The 20,545-nt window shown below is 45.7% G+C and overlaps 1 protein-coding gene across 1 annotated transcript in view; it reads left to right on the forward strand.

Moving 5' to 3' along the window:
• The window catches only part of SLCO3A1 (solute carrier organic anion transporter family, member 3A1), a 145,878-nt gene that overhangs the window by 41 nt on the left and 125,292 nt on the right, over positions 1–20,545 (forward strand). Inside the window, exon 1 of the mRNA XM_010571993.1 lies at positions 1–139. This exon is cut by the window's left edge and continues 41 nt beyond it. Within this exon, the coding sequence (XP_010570295.1) occupies positions 1–139 (139 nt within the window). The remainder of the gene's footprint in view (positions 140–20,545) is intronic.

Here is a 20,545-nt window from a genome sequence, read left to right on the forward strand (position 1 = left end):
CGGCAGCGAGCTCCCGGGGGCCGGCGCGCCGCGGCAGCGGAGGCGGCGGAGGAAGGTCTCCTGCTTCTCCAGCATCCAGCTCTTCCTGGTGTCCGAGTGCGCCCTGATGCTGGCCCAGGGCACGGTGGGAGCCTACCTGGTGAGTGCGAGCCGGACCGCGGAGCCGCCCCCCCCCTCCCCGCGTTACCTGCCGAGCCGGCGCGGCGGAGCCGAGCCGCTGCCGGGCGGGGGGCGAGCCGCGGAGCGGGGGATGCGCCGGCAGAAGTGGAGGGGAAGTTTTCCTCGCAGCCGGGGCAGCTCGGCGGGCAGCCCCCCCGCCCCGGGTGGGTTTGACCCCAACCCGGCGTTCCACGGCTTAAATGACTCAGCAGCGCGGAGGGGTTCCCCTCCTGCCGTCCCTCTCGCGTGTGCGGCGGCAACTTCTGCAGCCGGTGCCCGGACCCCCTCCCGAACGGGCGGCGCACGGCCGGGCATGCGGGCTGGCTCGTCACCGCTCCTGCTTCCCGAGCTGGCCGGTAGCTCGGATCAAATGCCAGCTTGCCCGGTTCATACTGAATAAACACCGAGAACACCTAACGGGGCGTTTACTCCGTGCCTCCCGCGCCGCTGCTTCTCCGTGTCCTCTTCAAGCGATGCAGCCGTGTTAAGCCCAGCAGCCCCCGAAGTCTCGGTGTTAGGTAGAGAACGGTCAAAATAAGGCTCTGCGCTGGATCTGCATAGTGAGACCTGGTGTCAGAGGCAGAACTGTAGCGGAAGAGTTGGAAAGATGTCCATACGGCTGTGCTGGTGCCTTTTGAGTATACACAGAGAGAGGCAGCCTGTGAAAATGAAGTGTTCTTCTTCCAGCAGATGTAAGTGTGTAGTTGATTTAAATTTCTCAAAATAGCTTGCTGGATTTCAGAATTATAGTTTCCATGGAAAAGAAATGTATTCATAATCTCTGAGGCTTTTTGAGGCCATACACGTAATGTATTATACAGTAAGTATAAGATCTCCGCATTTGGAATACTTGTATTTGGTGTTCAGCACTGCTCCTCTCTCACGTGTCAAGCTACTTATGCAAATTTGTACTGAACGTGATCTATAATTTTTCAAGGTACGTGGCTAAACTAACCGTGGTTAATATTCCCTGTTAATATGAATTGGAAATTAGCAGTCATCTCCGTATAATAAAACATGTAAGTTTAGTTTGGAACATATTCCTAATTGCAAAGGAAACTACATCACATCTGTTGAGATAAATCCAGCAATTCTACACCCTATGTGAGAATAGGTGGATATCGCTTAATTTGTGGGAGCCAGACAGGGACGTGCCTCTTTTATGGGAGTAATACCTTAGTAAGTAAATACATTGTTTCCGATGAGCTACTTGCAAAATGAGCTGTCAGCATGAATGAGTGTGGGATAATCCTTCATCAAAGTAATGGCCAAGGAAGAGCCCACTGAGGTGATGTCACCCAGCGGGCACCGCTATGCTGGAAATGTATAGATCTGCTCGAGCACTGTATATTGGCACGCTTTGCTACAGCGTCTGAGTGTAGGAGCAGCAGTAATAGTCCCTAGTATGGCATTTTCCTCCAACTCCTTTGCGTTGCTCTCTCCTCACCAGTTCAGCATTTCTTTTCCTGTTTTCCCCAACTCTCGTGCCGTGCTTTGTACCGGAGTAGCGCGCTTACTCCCTCTCGCTCCTTTGGAGCGTTTCGTGCACCCCAGCCTCGCCAGCTGGAAAACACCTCTGCCGTCCTGATTCCCGGCGTCCTCCCTCCCTCCTCCGAGGGGTTAACTCGACTGAGGTGCTGCTGTCTCTACCCTCTGCCATTCTCCAGGATTGTATCCTGGCCAGCATGACATCATGCCCCCATGGCCAGCCTGATCCACAAACAGTAACAGACAACTGGTCAGTGGGGGGAAGAAAAAAAGAAAACTAAACTCACAACAATCCCCAGCATGCATAAGCAGTGGCCCAGCTGCACTGGGCAAATGTTCCTCCGTTCCCTGTATAATTTGTCTGCCGTCATTGCAAATACCATGCAGCTCTTCATGCAATGAACAGATGCAAATGTGGAATTATCTTTGGAGGGTAGACCTGTGCTTAAAGAGAATCTGGATGAGCGCTGCGCTTACAGGTGTCATGCGGGAGTGAAAGCAGAAGCAGGGAAGACGCTTGGTGGAAAGTGTGGAGGACCTAATCATTTTTGCAGAGCGAGTGTCCCATGGGGCCAAGGGCTGTTCTCACGTGCCGTCTTGGGGTGAAATCATTGGAGGCACTGCAGAGTTGCCCAGGTGTAACTGCAAGTGGATATTCATTTACTCGGGCTCCTGGGATGAGCAGGGGCTGTTGGGCTCAGCGGCGGCGGTGGCGTGCCGGGCTGTTCCCCGAGGGACAAATTAGCGGGCGAGACAAAGCGGAGAGCAAACAGAAAGACAGACAAATAGGGAGATGCTGCGGAGGATGGACACTGTGTGTAGTTCTGGGCAGTTGAATAAACTACTAATTTTAGCCTGTCAGCAGTAAGCGAGTACTGTATTCATACTTCTGCTTTGCTTGGCCACATGTGTGACTTTCCCTAGTTATTTGTAACTCAGGAAGAGAAACCTTTTTTCTCCTTATACGGCGACAAGTTGGTTTCCTCGTTTTTTGTCTGCCTTGCTCTGCACAGGGAGACCATGAGGGCAAAAACTCAGCTTGTTAAGAAAACAAGGCAGGGGCTTGGCTTCTTAGGAGTGATTGAAGAGCTCAGTTTTGATTGGGCTTGGCTTTCATGTCACTACATTTAGAAGTGGATATTGTTATTTCTTTTTAGAGATGTAAAAACTTCTTTTTTCCATGTTCGCTGCACAATAAAGTAGTAGCGCCTACTTGAATATATGTACAAAGCATACATTCATTCATTATGTGGTTTTGAAGCAAAGATCATTCACTTTTATTTGTTCATAAAACATTGTGCTTGCCAACAGGGTTTTATAAATAATAAATGCTGATAAAAATCTATAAAGTCCAATTCTTTTCCCACAGAACTCAGCAGTGAAAATACATACCTCAGGATGCCAACAGTGGTTGTCTCTGGTTAATTAGTACGGTGTTTCTGACGTTCTTCATGTGAAGTTTTAGGGAGCATTTGATCAATGTCATGTTCCAAAATATTTGTCAATTATTGTGCTTGCTGTTTGCAAAATGCACATGTTCCAAAATGACTTGGTGCCATATCCTGCATAGTTTATGCAAATGCAAGCCTGCGCTGCTGCCTTAATTTCTGGGGCTGCTGAATACACCCTATTATTTGCATATTCTTGTAAGGTTTTGTGTATGCATTTATTTGGTTTCATCTAATTACTCCTGCGTGCTTTTGGAAACTTGAATTTCCCAGCAACTGCAGTGGCAGCGGGGAAAACGCTGCTTGTAGTCTGCAGGCATTCGGGCTGCAGAAGTTACTCAGGTTTTTCACAGCAACTTTTAAAAGCCCACCCCCGGTCACTCTCCTGCAGTGTAGGTCCATGGATTGAAGAGCCGAGCGTTGCTGGTGCAGATGGCACCAAGAGGGAAAGGCTGGAACCTCTGTTTTTCCAGCCGGAGCCTTGTGCCTTTCAGGCGAATGCAGCAGTGTGATCAGTCATGCCGGCCATGCAGCGATGAGGATTTCGATAAGGCTGATTCACATACCTTGGCAACACTTCCCTCCCTGTCCACCCCCCACCCCTGGATTCCTGTGTGCATCATATTTTGGAATATTTTAACTGGTAATAATGTTCTAAGTGCTCCTGATGGTTTATCACTGAGGCATTTCATCAACCTGCCAGTCAAATCTTTTGCCTAGCCAGTGGTGAAATCATTGCTTTAGCAGAAGGCGAAGAGCTCTCGGTTTGACAGCCACAGTTTGTGGAGCAGGAGCGCAATTTAATTTTCTCTCCCTAGCCTTTAGCCTCGGCTCGCTCCGGTTCAAACTGACCTAGTTGCAAGCATCCAACATCTGCCAAAGTCACGGGCTTCTTTAGATAAAGGGCATGCATATGGGAAGCGCATTGAGATACAGTTATTTGGTGTGCTCCGGCTAGCTGTTTTTAGAGAGCTTTACTGACGTGTCTCTGTTTGCTGCAGCTTTGAATGCAGCTATTCATGTGTTTTATCAAGGGATAGAGGATGACTAGCCTGAGCATGAGATGGAAAGGAAAATAATTGGTCCCTCCCAAGGAGGGTGCATTGGTGTTTGCGTGGGAATGAATGCCAAATTGTTTCTTGTTTTGCTGAATGAAAACTTTTGAGCCACACTTAACTTCCCGGCTGTAGCTTTGCCCGTGCAGCAGCGTTTGACTGCAGCTTGCAAAAGCCCTCTTAACATACCTGCGGTAAAAATCGTACTCTGTGAGTCCAGGTGAGATTGGGCGTGTACATGTGGTCTCTGAGACAGGCTCCTTCTGTTCAGTTTTATTGCTACTGGCGTTTGGGATATTAATGAAAATTTAAAAATTCCATACTCAGGGAAAAAAAGTCAGTATCAAAGATAAATATAGAAGTTAATCATCAAAGGGTTCCTGCTGGAACAAACAGAAATAGGGGGGCCTGTGAGATGGACACCAGGGAATGGAGGAATTAAGAGCAGAATTTGGCTCTTGGATTTTTAAGTTGCTTTGGTGCCAACCCCTTCCCCTCCTGTGTTAAATGTGATAAATACAATACCATTTTCCTGTTACAGAAAGCAGTTGTCTCCTGTTGTACAGACCCGGTCAAACCCTCCTTCAAGTCAGTAGAGAGGTCCATGTGGAGGATGTCATTAAAGGCAATTTTAGTGTAGGAGTACTGCAGTGCTTCAAAGGTTTCTGTTGTGCTTGGTGTTGTACAACAGAATTTGCCCCTAAGTATTTGCAGTCTATTTGCAGTCTACTATTTGAGTAGACTGGGTGGGAGAGATGTTGCAGGTGGGTAAGCTGAGGCAGAGATTAAAAGCTTGATTTTGTTGCTGAAGCTATTGATAAAGCTTTTGCTTGGTTAACAGTGGCAGAGCCTGAATGGCTTAGGTATGGGCAGAGAAGAGTCTGGCAGAGCAGGGCATTCCAAGTTTCAGGTGCTTCAGTCCGGTGACTTAACTGCAAGAGCAGTTTTTCCCCATTGAATTTATTATTGTTTTTATTAAAGTATTTATTTTCCTAGAATAAGAATCAGCTTTAAAATACTGCTGTCCTTTTTTTTTTTTTTTTTTTATTTCCATCCTCAGCAGTGCTGAGTAATAAATTAGCTGTAATGCTCATAATTTATTTGTCACTGGGGTATTTAAGGGGAAAAAAAAAAACCAAGGAGTGAAAATAAATGTTTTAGTAGGGATGAAGATTGCCAAGCATTGGCTGGTTATTGCTTACAGTTCATTTTCCCTTAATATATCTTTGCTGGCAATGTTATTTCTGGAAAGTTGTTTCTAGTATGCCTTTCCCATTAGAGAATATTGTCTTGTTTTGCAGCTGAGTTGCACAGAAAGTTATTCTAAACTAGCTCTTTTGACTACATTCATATTTCTTCTCTAAGAAGCCTTTTGATGTTTTTCGGGTCTCTGACTGTAGAGTAGAGGAGAAACCAGATCCAGCTCTGTGTTCTGATGCCTTCAGACTCCTGTGGGGCTTGGGTCGGGAGTGTGGCATTGACTTTATATAAATTATATAAATTCTGATCCAGGTGTAGGTTGGATTTTTGAGTACCAGGAAGGCTTGTGAGTAACTGGCATTTATACTTTGGTTTACAGTTGTTTTTTTTTTAATCTACTACTAAGATATGAAATGGTGTAGAGAGAACAACATGTTTATCTCTTATATTATATACTGTGTGCCATTTGCAGAGTAAATCCAAACTTACAGTTTGATGCCTTCTTGGTTAAATGCATTTAAAGGCAAAATGCACTTGATGTGTGAGAGTGTGGACTAATTGATTTTAGTATTTAATTCTTTTTATTATTTTTAGGAGAAAGTTTGGCAGTTCTTCCTTGTCCCTGTAAGGGCCAAGTGATATTTGTAAGGCCTGAAAGAAAGAGCAGCCTGTTAGAAATGTTATGATCCATCGTAAAACCAATGTCTCATTTCTTTTGGCCAGGCTTCGCTTCCAAAATCTCTTTTAGCATTTGCTGTGTGCCTATGTGACAACCAGCTCTCTGAGTTTTAATGGCCTGCAGTATTAAAGCAGCTGAGGTTTAAAGGGATCTTGAATTAGATCAGAGAATACATTGGTCTGAAGGTCTGTGTTGTTCTTGCTTAGTAACTTTATGCAGCGTGACTCTTTAAATCGTAAAGTAGGCCCTGTCCCAGAGAAGGCTCCGCTGAACTGCGATCCCTCTCCTTCTCTGCAAGGGAGAGCGGATATTCCCTGTTTCCCAGAAAGGGGTGTCTCTCAGGTTGCATGGGCTTTCTTTTCCCTTGCTTTCAGGGTATTGTAAAGGACCAAAAGCCGGCTTCTGTTCTGCTACAGCAGTGTAAATTTATTGCTTCAAAAGAGTTATTCTGCAATTCATCAAAACGAATTTGTCCTCTGTGTATAATAATCTAAAATGTTTCCTTACTTGTACACTCCTTGGTCTCTAGTTATTCCTTCACGGTAGCAAGATTAAACAATGGCGTACTATTTAGTGGGTGAGGTTGCAGCTTGGATGAATTAGTGTAGCTTTGTCTTCTGATCAACGCCAGATGAGGCTGCGAAGTGATATATTTTAAGCGTCATCCAAGGAAGTTTAAATAAACACATGATAATACTTTGGGTAGTAACTCCTTTAAGTGCTCCAGTGAACTTCAGAAGAATTCATTTTTCCTATTGCATAGAAAAATGGGCCACTGATGTTGATTTACAAGGTTTCATTATAACTCTGCAGCAAAACCAGGACTAGAACCCCAAGAGTCCTGTCTCCAGGTCACCTTGGAGTAACCACTAGACTCTCTGTCTCTTTGTAGATACATACTGCAATGCAAATAGCATTGCCTGCTCCACTAAGTAGAGAGTTCACACTGCCATGCTTCATACACTATCAATACAATCAATAGCGATAGCAAGCTGTTTAGGGAGTTCCTGGAGTGTCTGGCACTTGTTCCCTTCGGTGCAGGGAGGGCTCTGCCCTGTCGTGGGAAGCATTTTGTAATGTTTAGAGAGATGGTCCCTGCATCCAAGATGTTTCAGTTTGAGTGGATGGATCAAAGCATGGAGAAAAGGAACCATTCCTTTTTCCCAGATTTTAAGTGGGGATGCAATTGTAATCAAGCAGAGATGAAGACCTACAGCACAGGCATGACTGGATCTGCCCCTCGTCACTTAGCAAATCGAGGAAAGACCTCAGAACTAAAATCAGATTTCTTAAGCTCTCCAGTTAGCAACTTTCTCTTTTCCAGCCTTATTCTGAACGTGATGCGCTTCTGCATTTTGATACCTAAATATTCCTTACCGAAGTGAGTGAGGCGGGCCCCCTCCTTCTGCTGGTGCACAGTGCCCATTGTATTGAAATTGAAGATCTTTTTACTGGGGCTCGTATTCCAGCAGTGCCTGAACACACTCAGTAATTTTAGATGACTGCTTGCGGCATAAAAGCAAAATCTTTATTTCAGGTTTGCTTGAATATTTATCGTCATTGTTATTTATTTTCTATGGTTCAGGAAGAAGAAAACCAATTTGCTTTGGTTTGGTTTTTGGTTTTGCTCTCTGTTGCCTCTCTCTCTTGGTAGTATCCTTTCTCCTTGCCAAGAAGCCAGCTGATTTCCCTGTATTTTTTTAACATCTTAATCTTTTTAGCATCTGCAGCTATTGCATGGATGATTTCTGCATGTTCGCAGGCCCAGTGACTTTTAGATAAGTGGCTGTGAGGGGCAGGTGTGGGAACACAGAATTTGTTTTTCCATGCTACATAATGATCTGTTTTCTGGGCAAGGAATTGGAATTGTCTTATTTTTAATATTTAAATGTCCTTTTAAAACACTTACCATGCTGTTCACCTGTATAATTATAATGCCTTAGCTTACTGAAAGTGGAAAAAGACTTAAAATTCAGTTTTATGGTGATCCATAAAATGACAGTGAAGTTTTTGAAGGAACCTGGATAATTCAGTTGTATTAAGGTCTTTGTGACTCACCCAGCATTATGGTTTCTGAAGGAACTATGGCAGATTTGCTTTCAAGGTTGGTTTTTTTGGGGGGGAGTGGGGTGGGGTGGTGTTTTGATGTTTGCATCTGAATCCAACTTTTTCCTCTATTATTCTTCCGCCCCCCTCCGCTCCCCCCCACTCTGAAACTGAAAGAAAGCTTGGCTGTTTGGGAAGAGTTGTGGGGGTGTGGGTGTAGAAGAATACAGAAACCTTTCAGAAATGTTTCCCTTTTCATTTTTAAAACATATAGTGGTATATTCCCCCCCCCCCACCCCCGGGGGGGGATTTTTGGCTGAATTGAAATCGGCATTGGTTTGGGGTCAATATATAAGAAACAGCCTAGTAGTGTATGTTGTATGTATGTATTTTAAGGTGATACTTAACATTTTAATGCCTGAAGAATTCAATGAAACGACATGGAATTGCTTTACAGTTGAGGTGCCAGGTAGTGGTGCCTTCTATGTTACTAAATCAGATGAATTATTCTATAAATTTATATAAGGTGAAAAGTAAGTATTTTTCCTGGAGTCCGCTTGGAACCTGTATTAGATGGGAGCTTTGCACGCTCTCAACTAGCAGGGAGCACCTACATTTGTATGCAGGGTGGCCAGAGGCTAGCAGTGATGGGTATGTTTGCTGTATCGGGACAGAGTTCTGAGTCTTCTGTAGTTTCAGATTTGTTTCATCCCTTTAATTCTCCAAAGGGATAACAGGGGGGTGAGAAAACACTGTTAACTTCATAGGATTGCAACCTGTGGTGTTAAACAATGGATGGTCTTTGTTTTTTCTGGTGGAACTTTAACAGGAAGAGCTGCAGAAAGGTTGCTTTGGGGTTCTTGTTTTTTATTTCTGAAAAGGAGGATGTGAAATAGCTGCTACCTCTTTCCACTTCTCTCCTCAGCTTCGTGCAAACACTGTTTGGCACATCATTAGCAGTAGACCAGAGAGTTGTTCGGGAGTTGCTTGATGCTGGAGTGTGGGCCAAACCTCACACTTTGGCTTGAAGGGAATCTCTGAAAGGCTGCAGGAGGACTGGCATGTGCCTTATGGGGTACAGTAGCAGGACGAGTCCCCTTCGCCTCTGAATAATACCAGACCTGTATGTACACATACACATGTCTATACTGAGAAATGTCAAGGGAGAGGAGGGGCAGCATTTGAAGCTTCCAAAAGAGAAGCTAAAAATACTGACTAAAAGAAAAAGATTTTGAAAAATATGAAGGAGAAATGCCCCCAGTAGTGTCCTGCTGCTTGTTGTGCCGCGCTAATGACTTTCATCTGCTGGAAACATGCTTACTTCTCATCCTGACACGGTTCGAGTGTTGCATGATGTATTGAGATGCCAAAGTAGGGGTTGATCCTTTCTTTCCCTGTAACTGGGAAACAACAGAAAAATAACAATATGTAACTAGGTCTTGATTTTTAAAGAGGAAAACCTTGAGTTTAGTTTTCTAGTTTTTCAGTCCTATGGCTTGCTTCTCATCATTTCTCTGAGCTGCAGGAAGAGCTGTCATTGTCATGGTTTAGTAAAGCTATTTTTGCCAAGTTGTTCTTAAAGCTTTAACTTTTCTCTTTTTAAAGAGCATCCACCTTGCTTGGTGAGGTGTTGTGGTGGGTTAACCTTGGACTGCAGCCAGACGCCCACCCAGCCGCGCTCTCACTCCCGTTCTCAACAGGGTGGGGGCAGAAAATGAGGTGAAAAACCTCGTAGATTGAGATAAAGACTAGTAATTACTGTCAGGGGCGAAACAGACTTGACCTGGGAAAGATTAATTTTTATTGCCAATTAAAATAGATTTGAATGTTTAAAACAAAGGCAAAAATTGAAACACCACCTTCCCCCCATCCCACCCCTTCTTCCCAGGCTCACTGGGAGCATGTCTCCATCGGCTGCTCACTGCGTTCTGCTGGGAGAGCATCCGCCCTCGCCCATGAGCTAAACCGTTAATCATGTTTGAGCATCAACATGCTCGTTGCAGAGATGTTGGCTGGCATTGGGTAAATGGTTTTCCCTGTGCTTGGATCCTGTCTGCACTTGGTGGTCAGTTGCTGGGTTTTGTGGTGTGCCACTGGGCAGCAAGCAGGTTCAGCCGAAGGAGAAACACGTCTGTGGGACTAAAACATGGTGACGTTCTTTCTGTCCTGCAGGCGTTGTCTGTAAAATTTGATTATTGTGGGAATTAACCTTCCCCATAGCCTCTGCCAAGTGCTGCGGTTTGTGTGATGGGCAGAGACAGTGTTGGGCGTATAGGCGCTTTATGTGAAATAGTGGGCAGCATTTTTAGGGCTTACCAGCAAAAGAAAACTGTGGGTTTTGTTTTTGTCTTGTTCAACGTACAGGGCCGAGAGCGGTTAATTACAATGGGCCTTTCAGCCTCTGCATGAGATGCACACTTTGTTTCCTGCTGCCTATGGCTAGTTATAATGCAGGTCCTTATGTCTGAAGTCAGCGCAGCTGCTGGCTGAGGGTCAGGAGCTTTAGCTGAAGGGATGCCTTGTCTAGAGGTGCTTGTTTGTGAAGGGCAGTGATGTTAGTTTTGTAGCATCAGCTGGTTTTGGTGATTGGGTAGTCAGTCTCATCCGAGGTGGTTAGTGCAGTGAACATCCACTGAGCTCGGTTGTGTTCCTGCAGGAGCCTGCCACATCTTATGTTCTCCGGCTTTGGTCTAGAGAGGGGTGCTTTGGCCCCATGTTTGTATTTCTGTTGTCAAAATGTGGTGTCAAAAACCACATGGTTAGCTTGAGTCCTTGAGTCACAGTGCTATGATGCTAGTCTAGGTTGGGTTTTGTTTTCTTTTTCTTCTCTTGCTGTAATCTGTGATATTTGGTACTATTAAAAAAAATTGTATATCAAAGGAGCTGGCTTGAGGTTACTGAAAAGCTTTCCCGTAGTCTTTGGAATTCAAACCTACCAACTTGAAAGAACTTGAGAGCAAAGGCTGAAAAGGGAGGATTTCAAGTATTCCATGGAGCTAGATAAACCATTTGCTTCCAAGAGTTTATTTGCTCAATTGAGGCCACTTCTGCATTGGCAAATCTCTCTGTGAATGAATGGATTCCAAAAACAGCTTGGGAGTTATTCGATGGCTATTGAAGTTAAGCCACGCTAGCAAACCATGTGCTAGAGGCACAGCTTTGTGGGTTTGCTGTGTCATTTGGCGCAACTGTACAAGCTTTCTCAAATGCTGGCCCTATACAGAAGTCCAGTGTTTTCTGTGGATTAGGATGCATCAAGGCTGCTGTGTTGCTCTTAATCTCAGTGCTAGCTCTTACCAAGAAGGCAGAAGTTTCAAATCTCTTCTTGCTGTGTCTTGTGGAAGCATTTGGGGCTTATGGTGTAGCCTCTTGTAGCTGAGATGGCATTTATTGATGTGAATCATTCAGCTTAATTCAATGCTGGACAAGCTTTTTGCCAGAATTTTTATTTTGCCTTCTTATTTAAATAGATCCCTAATGAATTACTGTAGTTGTGTATAATGACTCTTGGGAAATATTGGATGCAGCCTCTAGAATCAGTTCTGTGACGTTTTCAAATTGCAAACTCTTGAAGTATATCTCTGAACAGTGCCCAGAGTCCCTTGTCGCTATCTGAGTTTTCAAGATGCTCCCACGTTAATGAGGTCCATCATTGGTATTCTGTGGGCAGATATCCAGTGAGCAACTGGTTAGCCGGGTAACAACTTGGAGGTAAATCTGATTCCAAAGTTCTCTCTGCTTTCACTGCATTGCTGGGATGAGAGGGTGACTGGCAGGAGAAACTGGCTTGTTTTCATCCAGGACACAAGATTTTTATTTTATTTCCTCAGGGTCAGGGCTTGAAACCAGTTGTGGACTCTGCACAGCTGGGATTTTGAGTCAAGGGAGGGAGAGTGGGAGAGTTTGGGATGGAGGTAGGAAGGCAGAATTTAACTTCTTGGAGAGTTCTTTTTACATAAGAAGCTTCAAGTGGGGCTGCAGCAAATAGTCATATGGCTTCAATGAATTGGATTTCTTTCTTGTAGAAGCCACAGTGAGTCTAGGAATCAGTATAAGGTTGTATGGTCTCATGTCTGGAAGCTTTTTTCCAGGCTCTCCTGTAATGTCCCAGCTCAATACTTCTGCGTCCCCATCTTCAAAATGACTTGCTCTGAGATAGAGTTACTGTTTGGGGGGTGGATGACCAAAACAAACAAAAATGTTCTGCAAATGGCCTGTGGCAAAGTGCTAACAGTGCCTTTTGGCATGAATGGAGTGTGTCTGGTTACTCCAATGTTGAATTTGACCAAAACGTTATGGATTTCTGTTAGGCATTGCACTGAAGCTTCAAGGTATGGGGTCTTTAAGAGATGCACAGAACTTTGCTGCACTGGAAGTGCAAGTTGAAACTAAAATAACCTTTGCTTTCTCCTTTATTTACCCCCTATGGTGCACAGTGTGTAGATTCAGACACTTTCAATTTGGTTCTCAGCATCCTGATTACACTCAGAACTCTTGGTATCCAGACAGCATCATGAAAAACTAAGTTCATCGAGTGTTTCCAGCAGTCCATGTCACTGTATTTCCCTGCCCTCTCCCTCGTCCCTGCTGCTCATGCAAGTGAGAGATTAAATGATGGGGGAACAGCAACTTGTTTCCTCTGAGCCAGTATTGGCTAGGCAGATTCTGTTGATGGTGGCATCTTGGCAGGGATGGAAGAACATTCCTGCCACACATGGGTAATGTTTTCAAGCCAGGCTTTTACTTTGCAGCTGGCTGTCCAGAGTTGTCATGTCCAAACTGACTCCCTTCATCAGTCAAGACTAATGTTCGTGCCCAGAAAAATCTGGTTTTATTCGTGTTTGGACAATGTGACATGTGGCAGACTTGGGAGTGGACAGCTTTGCCCATGGGATAATGCTTGTTGGCTGAGACACAACTACTATTTGTATTTTCTGGTGAAGATGCAGACTAGGGATGTTTGGGCTCATTTCCTTGCTTTGTCGTGGACTTCCCAAGCCCTTCTTTGGGCTTTTTCTTTCCATCAGCAAATGTGCTAGCTGTGGTATTATCTGGCTTCATGGGCATCTTGTAGGCTGGGATGATGGGCACTCAGCTGCTACAATGACGGTAACTGGAATGAAAGAGGCACCTTGGCTTGGACCCTGAACCAGGTCTGTATCAGCTACCATAACAAGTTGAATTAAATGAATTAATGGACTAGTAATTTCGTGTTATCCTACCTGTGGCTGATCTGTGAGGCTTCTCCCTAGGCTATGATGCAGCCTTGTTGCCAGCTGAATGGTATCACAGCTTCCTTCACACCTGCCTGAAACTACAGGGTTGAAGCATCTAGCCCTTTGTTTTTTGAGCCTTCATAGGAGAAGACTACTCGGGGCTGCTTTACTTGCTCTTTGGTAGTGATGGATTTTAAAAGAGCCTGAGGGTATTATTTTTCAAAGATGCTTTCTGAGCCATACTCTCATTGACAAAAGTGACTTACTCTAAGTGTCTCTTTCAAAATGGGACTCTTGCTCCAAAGCCACTAAAGTGCTTTTGAAAAATCTCCTTCCCTGTTATGCACTGCAGTGGACTGCTTCAGTGGTGTCTAGCTTCATTCAAAGCAGGCCAAATTTAGAGTTTAAATGTTACGTGCCTGGCTAATAAACTGTATTGTAATTAGTGCCTTGGGGAGGTGGGAACCAGCGAGAAGCTGAGTATAAAGAGAATGAACTTCATGTAGAAGCTGTCTGCGAAGGATGAGTGAAGAACTGTGGAAGGAGATGAAAACATGGGATTTGGAATGGCTGCAGAGGATATGTGCAATGGGAAGAAAATGGGCATGGAGCTGTGAGGAAAACTTTAATTGGCTTGGGTTAAAGAAGACAAAAGATCTAGCATAGCAGGTAGTGAGACTGGATGAAGAATGATCTTTCCACTGGTAAAATCCTCTCAGTTAACGTAACCTGCAGACAGGCTAATGCAAGCACCAGTTTTCCAGCTTTCCCCTTGCAATCTGGACTGGACTCATCCCTATTCTCCGTCACAAGTCCACTAATGTCATCTCCCAGTTTGAGAAACCCATGCTCAGAGGCTGCATGGGCCACTTTGCTGACATATCAGGGGCTTTGTCTTGCTTGGTTTCATGCATATGGCTTTCATTTCCCTTGCTTGCTGTTTATCTCCCAGCGAAGCTTTATATGGCTTTGAGCAATGCACTGGGAGATGACAGATGCGTGTTGGTGGGAATACTGCAGCCATGTGTGCAGCTTTTGTCCTGGCTGGTCTGTCATGCACCTGCAAAATCAGGTTAAGAGAAACCAGAGGTTGGGAAAGTACAAGGAGGAAAGAGATAGCACTCATGTTGGCTGCGCTAATTGGTTAGTGAATGTCTCTGTCCTGGTGTTAAACATTGAAGGCGAAACCATTGCTACTCTGCAGTGCCTGAATTCTGGATTCTTCCCAGAATTTGGTGTGCCCCTGCTGTAGGAGCAGTGGTCCTCCATGGGAACCTCTCTTGCATTGTGCTTTTGCTCATGTCAGACTCTGGTAGGTAAGTAGAAGAGGTGGTGACTTCTGTTTTCCTTGAATGTGCTAGCTGAATTTTTGCAGGGTCTGGTGATTCTACAGTGAAGGGATCCCGTCAGCTGCTGTTCGGTGCCTGTCTCTGACACGGGTTATTGTTAATCCTGCAGACACAGGGGTGAAATTCAGCCATTTGTTGTGTACAGCCACAGCAGATGCATTTGTTCATTGGCTTTTTGATAGCTCGCTTCACAGTGGATCCTAAGGACCAGAGCTCCCATCATCTGGTGAGACATCTCGTTGCCTGTATCTCCATTTTACAGGGGACACATTGAGACAAGTGAGATTATGACAAGTCCGCAAGTTCTAGCTAGATCTCCCGTTTAATTTTTCTTCAACTGTAAGAATCTTTTTATTCCCTATGTGTTATTTTGTGTGTGTTATTTTAAAAGACACTTGTAAATTGCCTTCTGTTCAGGAGGAAAGAGGCTTGCTGCCTTTGAGAAGTGGCAAAATGGGGAGATGAGACGATGGTACAGGATATAAAGTTGCATGGCTTGTGTTGCACTCAGGACTGCCAAACTTAAACATGCAAATGTCACAAGTCTGCCCTTTACAACTTCCACCCCACCATTCTTCACACAGGAAATGCTGAGATAATAACCAGGTTCTCAGATGGGAATAGATTTAAGATCACCTTCAAGCCCTGGCTTGTCTGTTTACACCATGAGCCCCCCGTGCTCACCCCCCAACCTGCCCCATTCTTCAACGGGAAGTTCAGCAGCAGCCGGCACGCAGCTCCTGTTCGTACCCTTGGCTCTGCACAGAGACAACGTGGAAGGAGAAATGAGTCGTTTGTGAACAGCTTTGTAGGAGGGTGTTACTTGGCAAATAAGCAGGATGACACGGACAGCTCTTGTGTGGGCTGCAGGGTGTGAGATGGGGATAAGCAAGCAGCTCATGTAGCTTTGGGACAAGCTCGGGGTGTTGTTAGTTAAGTGGTAGAGAGACCCTAATTCCACCTGCAGATGCTTACAGTAATTTGGTGTTTCTTTTATGAGTTGTTATGAATCACAATACAATGTGGCCATTTTGTTGGTTCCCTTTTAAATGGCTTCCTTCCTCCCAAGGCTTACTAAATTAAAGCGTTTCATGTACTGGTTGATGAGAAATGCCTCTAACTTCTCCCAAAGCTGAGTTCCCATTTGTTGTAGCCAGGCATCCTTGCTGCTGGGTAGGGAGTGGAGTACGAGAGATATCAGCAGAGCCAGAGCAGATGAGGAGAAAAGTAGTAGGACTTGTCAGAAAACCTCCTCTCTCAGTATATAGCCTTTATATAATCACTGTTGTCCTCCAACCGTGAAAACTGAATTCAGCTTCCATCAAAGCTTTTATTAATGCTGCTTCAGAGTGTCCTGCCTGTGTCACTTCTGCCCTGGTTCGTGCCTGGCAGCTGGGACTGCTTCTGCAACCAGCTCCACAGGCCTCTCTTCTTGATCTGCACTGTGGCATAACTCGGATGCAACCCTTAGCCCTGAATTCAGCTCTTGTTCATAAATTAAGATAACATGAAGTCCCTTGCATGACAGGTTTTCTTGCCAGGCTTGCGTTATGGTTTCTGCTGTGGTAAGTAGCCCTGTTTATAGTAGAAAGCCTTCTCTGCAGGCATAAAAGTGTTGTGTTAGGAAGTATTTTACTAGGTAAACAAGCAAACTTGCATTGATTTGGGGAGGCGGAGAAGTGAGGGTGTTGCAGTGTGACAGCTTACAATCCTGCCTCTCCAGTGCTTTGATAGTACTTAGGAAGGGACTTTTTTCCTGTTAACAGTCTTCCAGAGACATGAGTTTCATCTCCTCTTTGCCACTGGAAGTGAACCTTGGGCGATGGTGCCCTGTTTACAGAGTCCCGGACCCATGTATGAATCTTGTTGCCAGTCCTTTATATGGCCAAGAGTGCCTTTGATGCTGTAGGAGCCTACATCTGAGTTATATACAATTTAAATTCTTCTTCATCTGGCTTTGTACACCTACTTGCCAGCCACAGGAAAAAAAGGAGATCCATCTCTGAATGTGTCAAAGATGCTCTGGCTGCTTTCCCTTGGCTGTTTACTTTGACAGAGCTAAGTGGCTGCCCCTGCTCACGAGCCCCGGCTGCTGTGCACTTATTCCACGTGGAATTCTTCATCCTCCGGGTTTGAAATGTGCCGGCGGCACTGTTCTGTGCTACAGTTTTTAAAGCACGCAAAAATACGGTTACAGGGTTGAGGTCTGTGCTTCTTAGTATGCTTATGATGCATTATTTTGCTGCCAGTGAAAATGACATAACATTTAAAAATAAATAAGGATTCACATATCCACTAGCTTTGTTGTTTGTGTGCTACTAAAGAGCAGTGTAGGCTACAAATGGATTCTGGCATGGGATGTATTTATGTAGATAACTTGTCAGAGACTGAAATACTACCTGCCTTCCCACAGTGAGGTGAATCTTGAACAGCAGCAGACTTGGAGGCAGAAAGCTTGTGTGGACAATCAGTCTGCAGTTGTGATAATATCACCATATGTTGGGACTTCAAAAGGTTAACAAAATGCAGATCTCGGCCATGGTGCACATCTGTTGCAGAGCAGCAGAAAAAGCCTTTCAAGTTTTACTAGGAAGTTCGGTGTGGCCTGGTGCTCTGTACCTGGGTCTATTTTGAGCTGTCGGTGACTCACGCTAACTTTCCATGATGGATGTGAGGGGGTAGTTGCAAATAACACCCCTGACGCTCTTTTTGTTCACACCTCTCTAAATGGGGCAGTGTTCCTTCTCTTCCTCAGGGGAGGCAGGGAAAGGGGGTCAGTCCCTTGTGTCCCATGCAGGATCCTTAAGAAACAAATGGGGAAGATAACGACAGCCCAGTTGCCTTGCTGATTGCTGCAATGATTGCCTGGATTAGAGGTCAGGTTTTTATGTCGCATATTTGATCAGTATGGATCCCAGTTTCACTAGAGTAGTGGAAAATACACTTGTTTAACTTTGAGAGGCACGTGAGGGGTTTTTTTCTGTTTTAAGCTACTTTGAAACAAACTGTGGCTTTGCACTGGTGTATCAACTTCTGACCAAACAGGATATCTTCTGTGGGTGCCGACTGCTCTTTGCTCCGTTTGCAATGTGCAACAGCATATAGCATTGCTGTGTTTGTGGCATAGCTGCGTAACCCGCAAAGGGTGACCCAGATACACTTGCTTTGTGCCCTGCGTTGGCTGAGGGCAAGTGGCACAGGATGCTTCAACTACTGAAATGTGGAGAGATGTACAGTGGGGTACAAGAGATGGCAGAAGAGTTTTCTGCATGGTGCTAGAGAGGAGGGGTTGCCAAAAATACGTGTCTTGCCTCGAGCAGGAGTGCGGTGTGCTGTTTCTCTGGCTGCACAGAGTAATACCCTTTCTACTCAGGCCCCTGAAAATCCTGACCTTGAATGTGTGCTTAATTTGGATTGTGTCAATAATCTCAGAGCTGGTCACTAGAATATAAAATTAATTTTTCAACCAGTGAGGCATAGATCCGAGCTGCAAACTCGTCGTGGCACCAGTACAGTAACTTGCAGATTTTCCAGTGCTGGCCTAGAAACAGCATAGGCACATGCAGCAACAGCCAAGCTAATAACACCCTACTTCTCAGCAGTGGTTCAGCTGCGGTGTCTATTATCCCTGTCATGTGAATGCAAATTTCTATGCAGAGATGGTTTCCAGACCTTGAGCAGAGCCAGCTTGGGTGTGTTCATATCGCCACCCTTTTTTGTTTTCCCTTATGTTCATGTGCCCAAAGCCAGCGTGGGTTGCCAGCATCTGCGGTGAGAACATCTCTTAAGTTTCCACTGACTTTACTGGATCAGGAATGGTGTTGAAACAAGTGATCAGCAGCCTGAGATGGGAGGTCCTGATGCCTTCACTATTTCAGCAGGATGGGGAACAGCAAGGAATGCTGACGCCTGGGGCTGGGCAAAGAGTATTAAGCTTGTTGCCCTCCTCCCAGCCATCAGATAGCAAAGGATTGGGCAGAATGGTGGATAGTCGTCTGAGTGCAAAGGCTGCAGCTCCGGCTGGCAGGTCTGCACCATCTACCCCAGTGGTGGCCAATGCCTCTACCCAGACGGACCTGCTGAAGGGAGAAGCTGCAGTGCAGACCTCAGACTGCAGGAAGAGCCTAGACCTTTCTCCTGGGGCAGGGACAGGCAGCAGAGCTGCCTGCAAAAGGTGTGCCCAGGTGGAGGACCTCCTGCAGCATGTGGCTGAGCTGCAGGAGGCGGTGAGAAGGCTGCGTAACATCAGGGAGGCTGAGAAGGAGTTAGATAGCTGGTTCCGAGCACAGTCTTCAGTGGGCCCACGGCCAAACAGCCAAAAACTCCCCCACTGGCACACAGGGAAGAGGCTGGGGGGGCAATAATGCACAAGAATGGAAGCTTGCAACGGCAAGGACCTGCAGGAGGAAGAGACTTCCCCCAAAGCCTGAAGTGCCCTTGCAGAACTGCTTCACTGCCTGCAGACTGAAGAGGAAGGACCTGTCACATCAGGAGAGACACTGGAGCCGAGTAAGGCAGCCCTTTCTGCTCCCCGTGTAACAACCAGTGCCACTAAGTGATAGTAGTAGGTGACTCTCTTCTGGGAGGTACGGAGGCACCCATCTGCTGACCTGACGCACTCTCTAGAGAGGTGTGCTGCTACCAGGGGCTCCTGTCGGGGATGTCACCGAGAGACTGCCAAGCCTTGTACAGTCCACCAACTATTACCTGCTGCTGTTGTTTCATGTGGGCACCAGCAATACAGCCAGGAACAGTCTGAGGAGAATCAAGAAGGATTACAGAGCCCTGGGAGCAGTGGTAAGGGACTCTGGAGTGCAGGTAGTTTTTTCATCAATCCTCCTGGTCAAAGGGAAGGGGTTTGAAAGGGTTAGTCGAATCTGGTGAATCAACAAATAGTTACAGGACTGGTGCCAGAGCCAGGAGTTCGGCTACTTAGACCATAGGACTTGCTTTGAGAAATCTGGTCTACTGGGGGCTGATGGGGTCCGTCTGTCACACAAAAAGGAAGCCTACAGAGGGTGGAAGCAAGGACAGGTAGCCTGTGAGGAATGCAGAGAAATTGTCCAAGCAGCCAGGGATCAGGTTAGGAAAGCTAAAGCTCTGACAGAATTAAATCTGGCCAGGGATGTCAAAGGCAACAAGAAAAGCTTCTATAGGTACGTCAGTGATAAAAAGAAGACTAGCAAAAATGTGGGTCCTCTCCAGAAGGAAATGGGAGAACTGGTTACCTGGGACATGGAGAATGCTGAGGTACTCAATGACTTTTTTTGCCTCGGTCTTCACCGGCAAGTGCTCCAGCCACACCACCCAAGTCACAGAAGGCAAAAGCAGGGACTGGGAGAACGAAGAACCGCCCACTGTAGGAGAAGATCAGGTTCGAGACCATCTGAGGAACCTGAAGGTGCACAAGTCCATGGCACTTGATGAGATGCAACCACAAGTCCTGAGGGAACTGGCAGATGAAGTTGCAAAGACCCTGTCTGTCATATTTGAGTAATTGTGGCAGTACAGTGAAGTTCCCACTGCCTGGAAAAGGGGAAACATAACTCCCACTTTCAAAAAGGGAAAAAAGGAAGACCCAGGGAACTACAGGCCAGTTAGTCTAACCTCTTGCTCAGCAGGATCATGGAGCTGATCCTCCCAGAAACTATGCTATAAGGCACATGGAAAACAAGGAGGTGACTGGTGACAGCCAACATAGCTTCACTAAGGGCAGGTCATGCCTGACAAATTTGGTGGCCTTCTATGGCGGGGTTACACTGTTGGTGGATAAGAGAATTGCTATGGATATCATCTACCTGCACTTGTGCAAAGCCTTTAACACTGTCCTGCACAACATCCTTGTCTCTAAATTAAACACATGGATTTGACAGATTGGTCACTTGGTGGTTAAGGAGTTGGCTGG

This window comes from Haliaeetus leucocephalus, unplaced genomic scaffold, assembly GCF_000737465.1.
Source record: "Haliaeetus leucocephalus isolate CR32 unplaced genomic scaffold, Haliaeetus_leucocephalus-4.0 Scaffold339, whole genome shotgun sequence".
In the NCBI taxonomy this organism is placed as follows: domain Eukaryota; kingdom Metazoa; phylum Chordata; class Aves; order Accipitriformes; family Accipitridae; genus Haliaeetus; species Haliaeetus leucocephalus.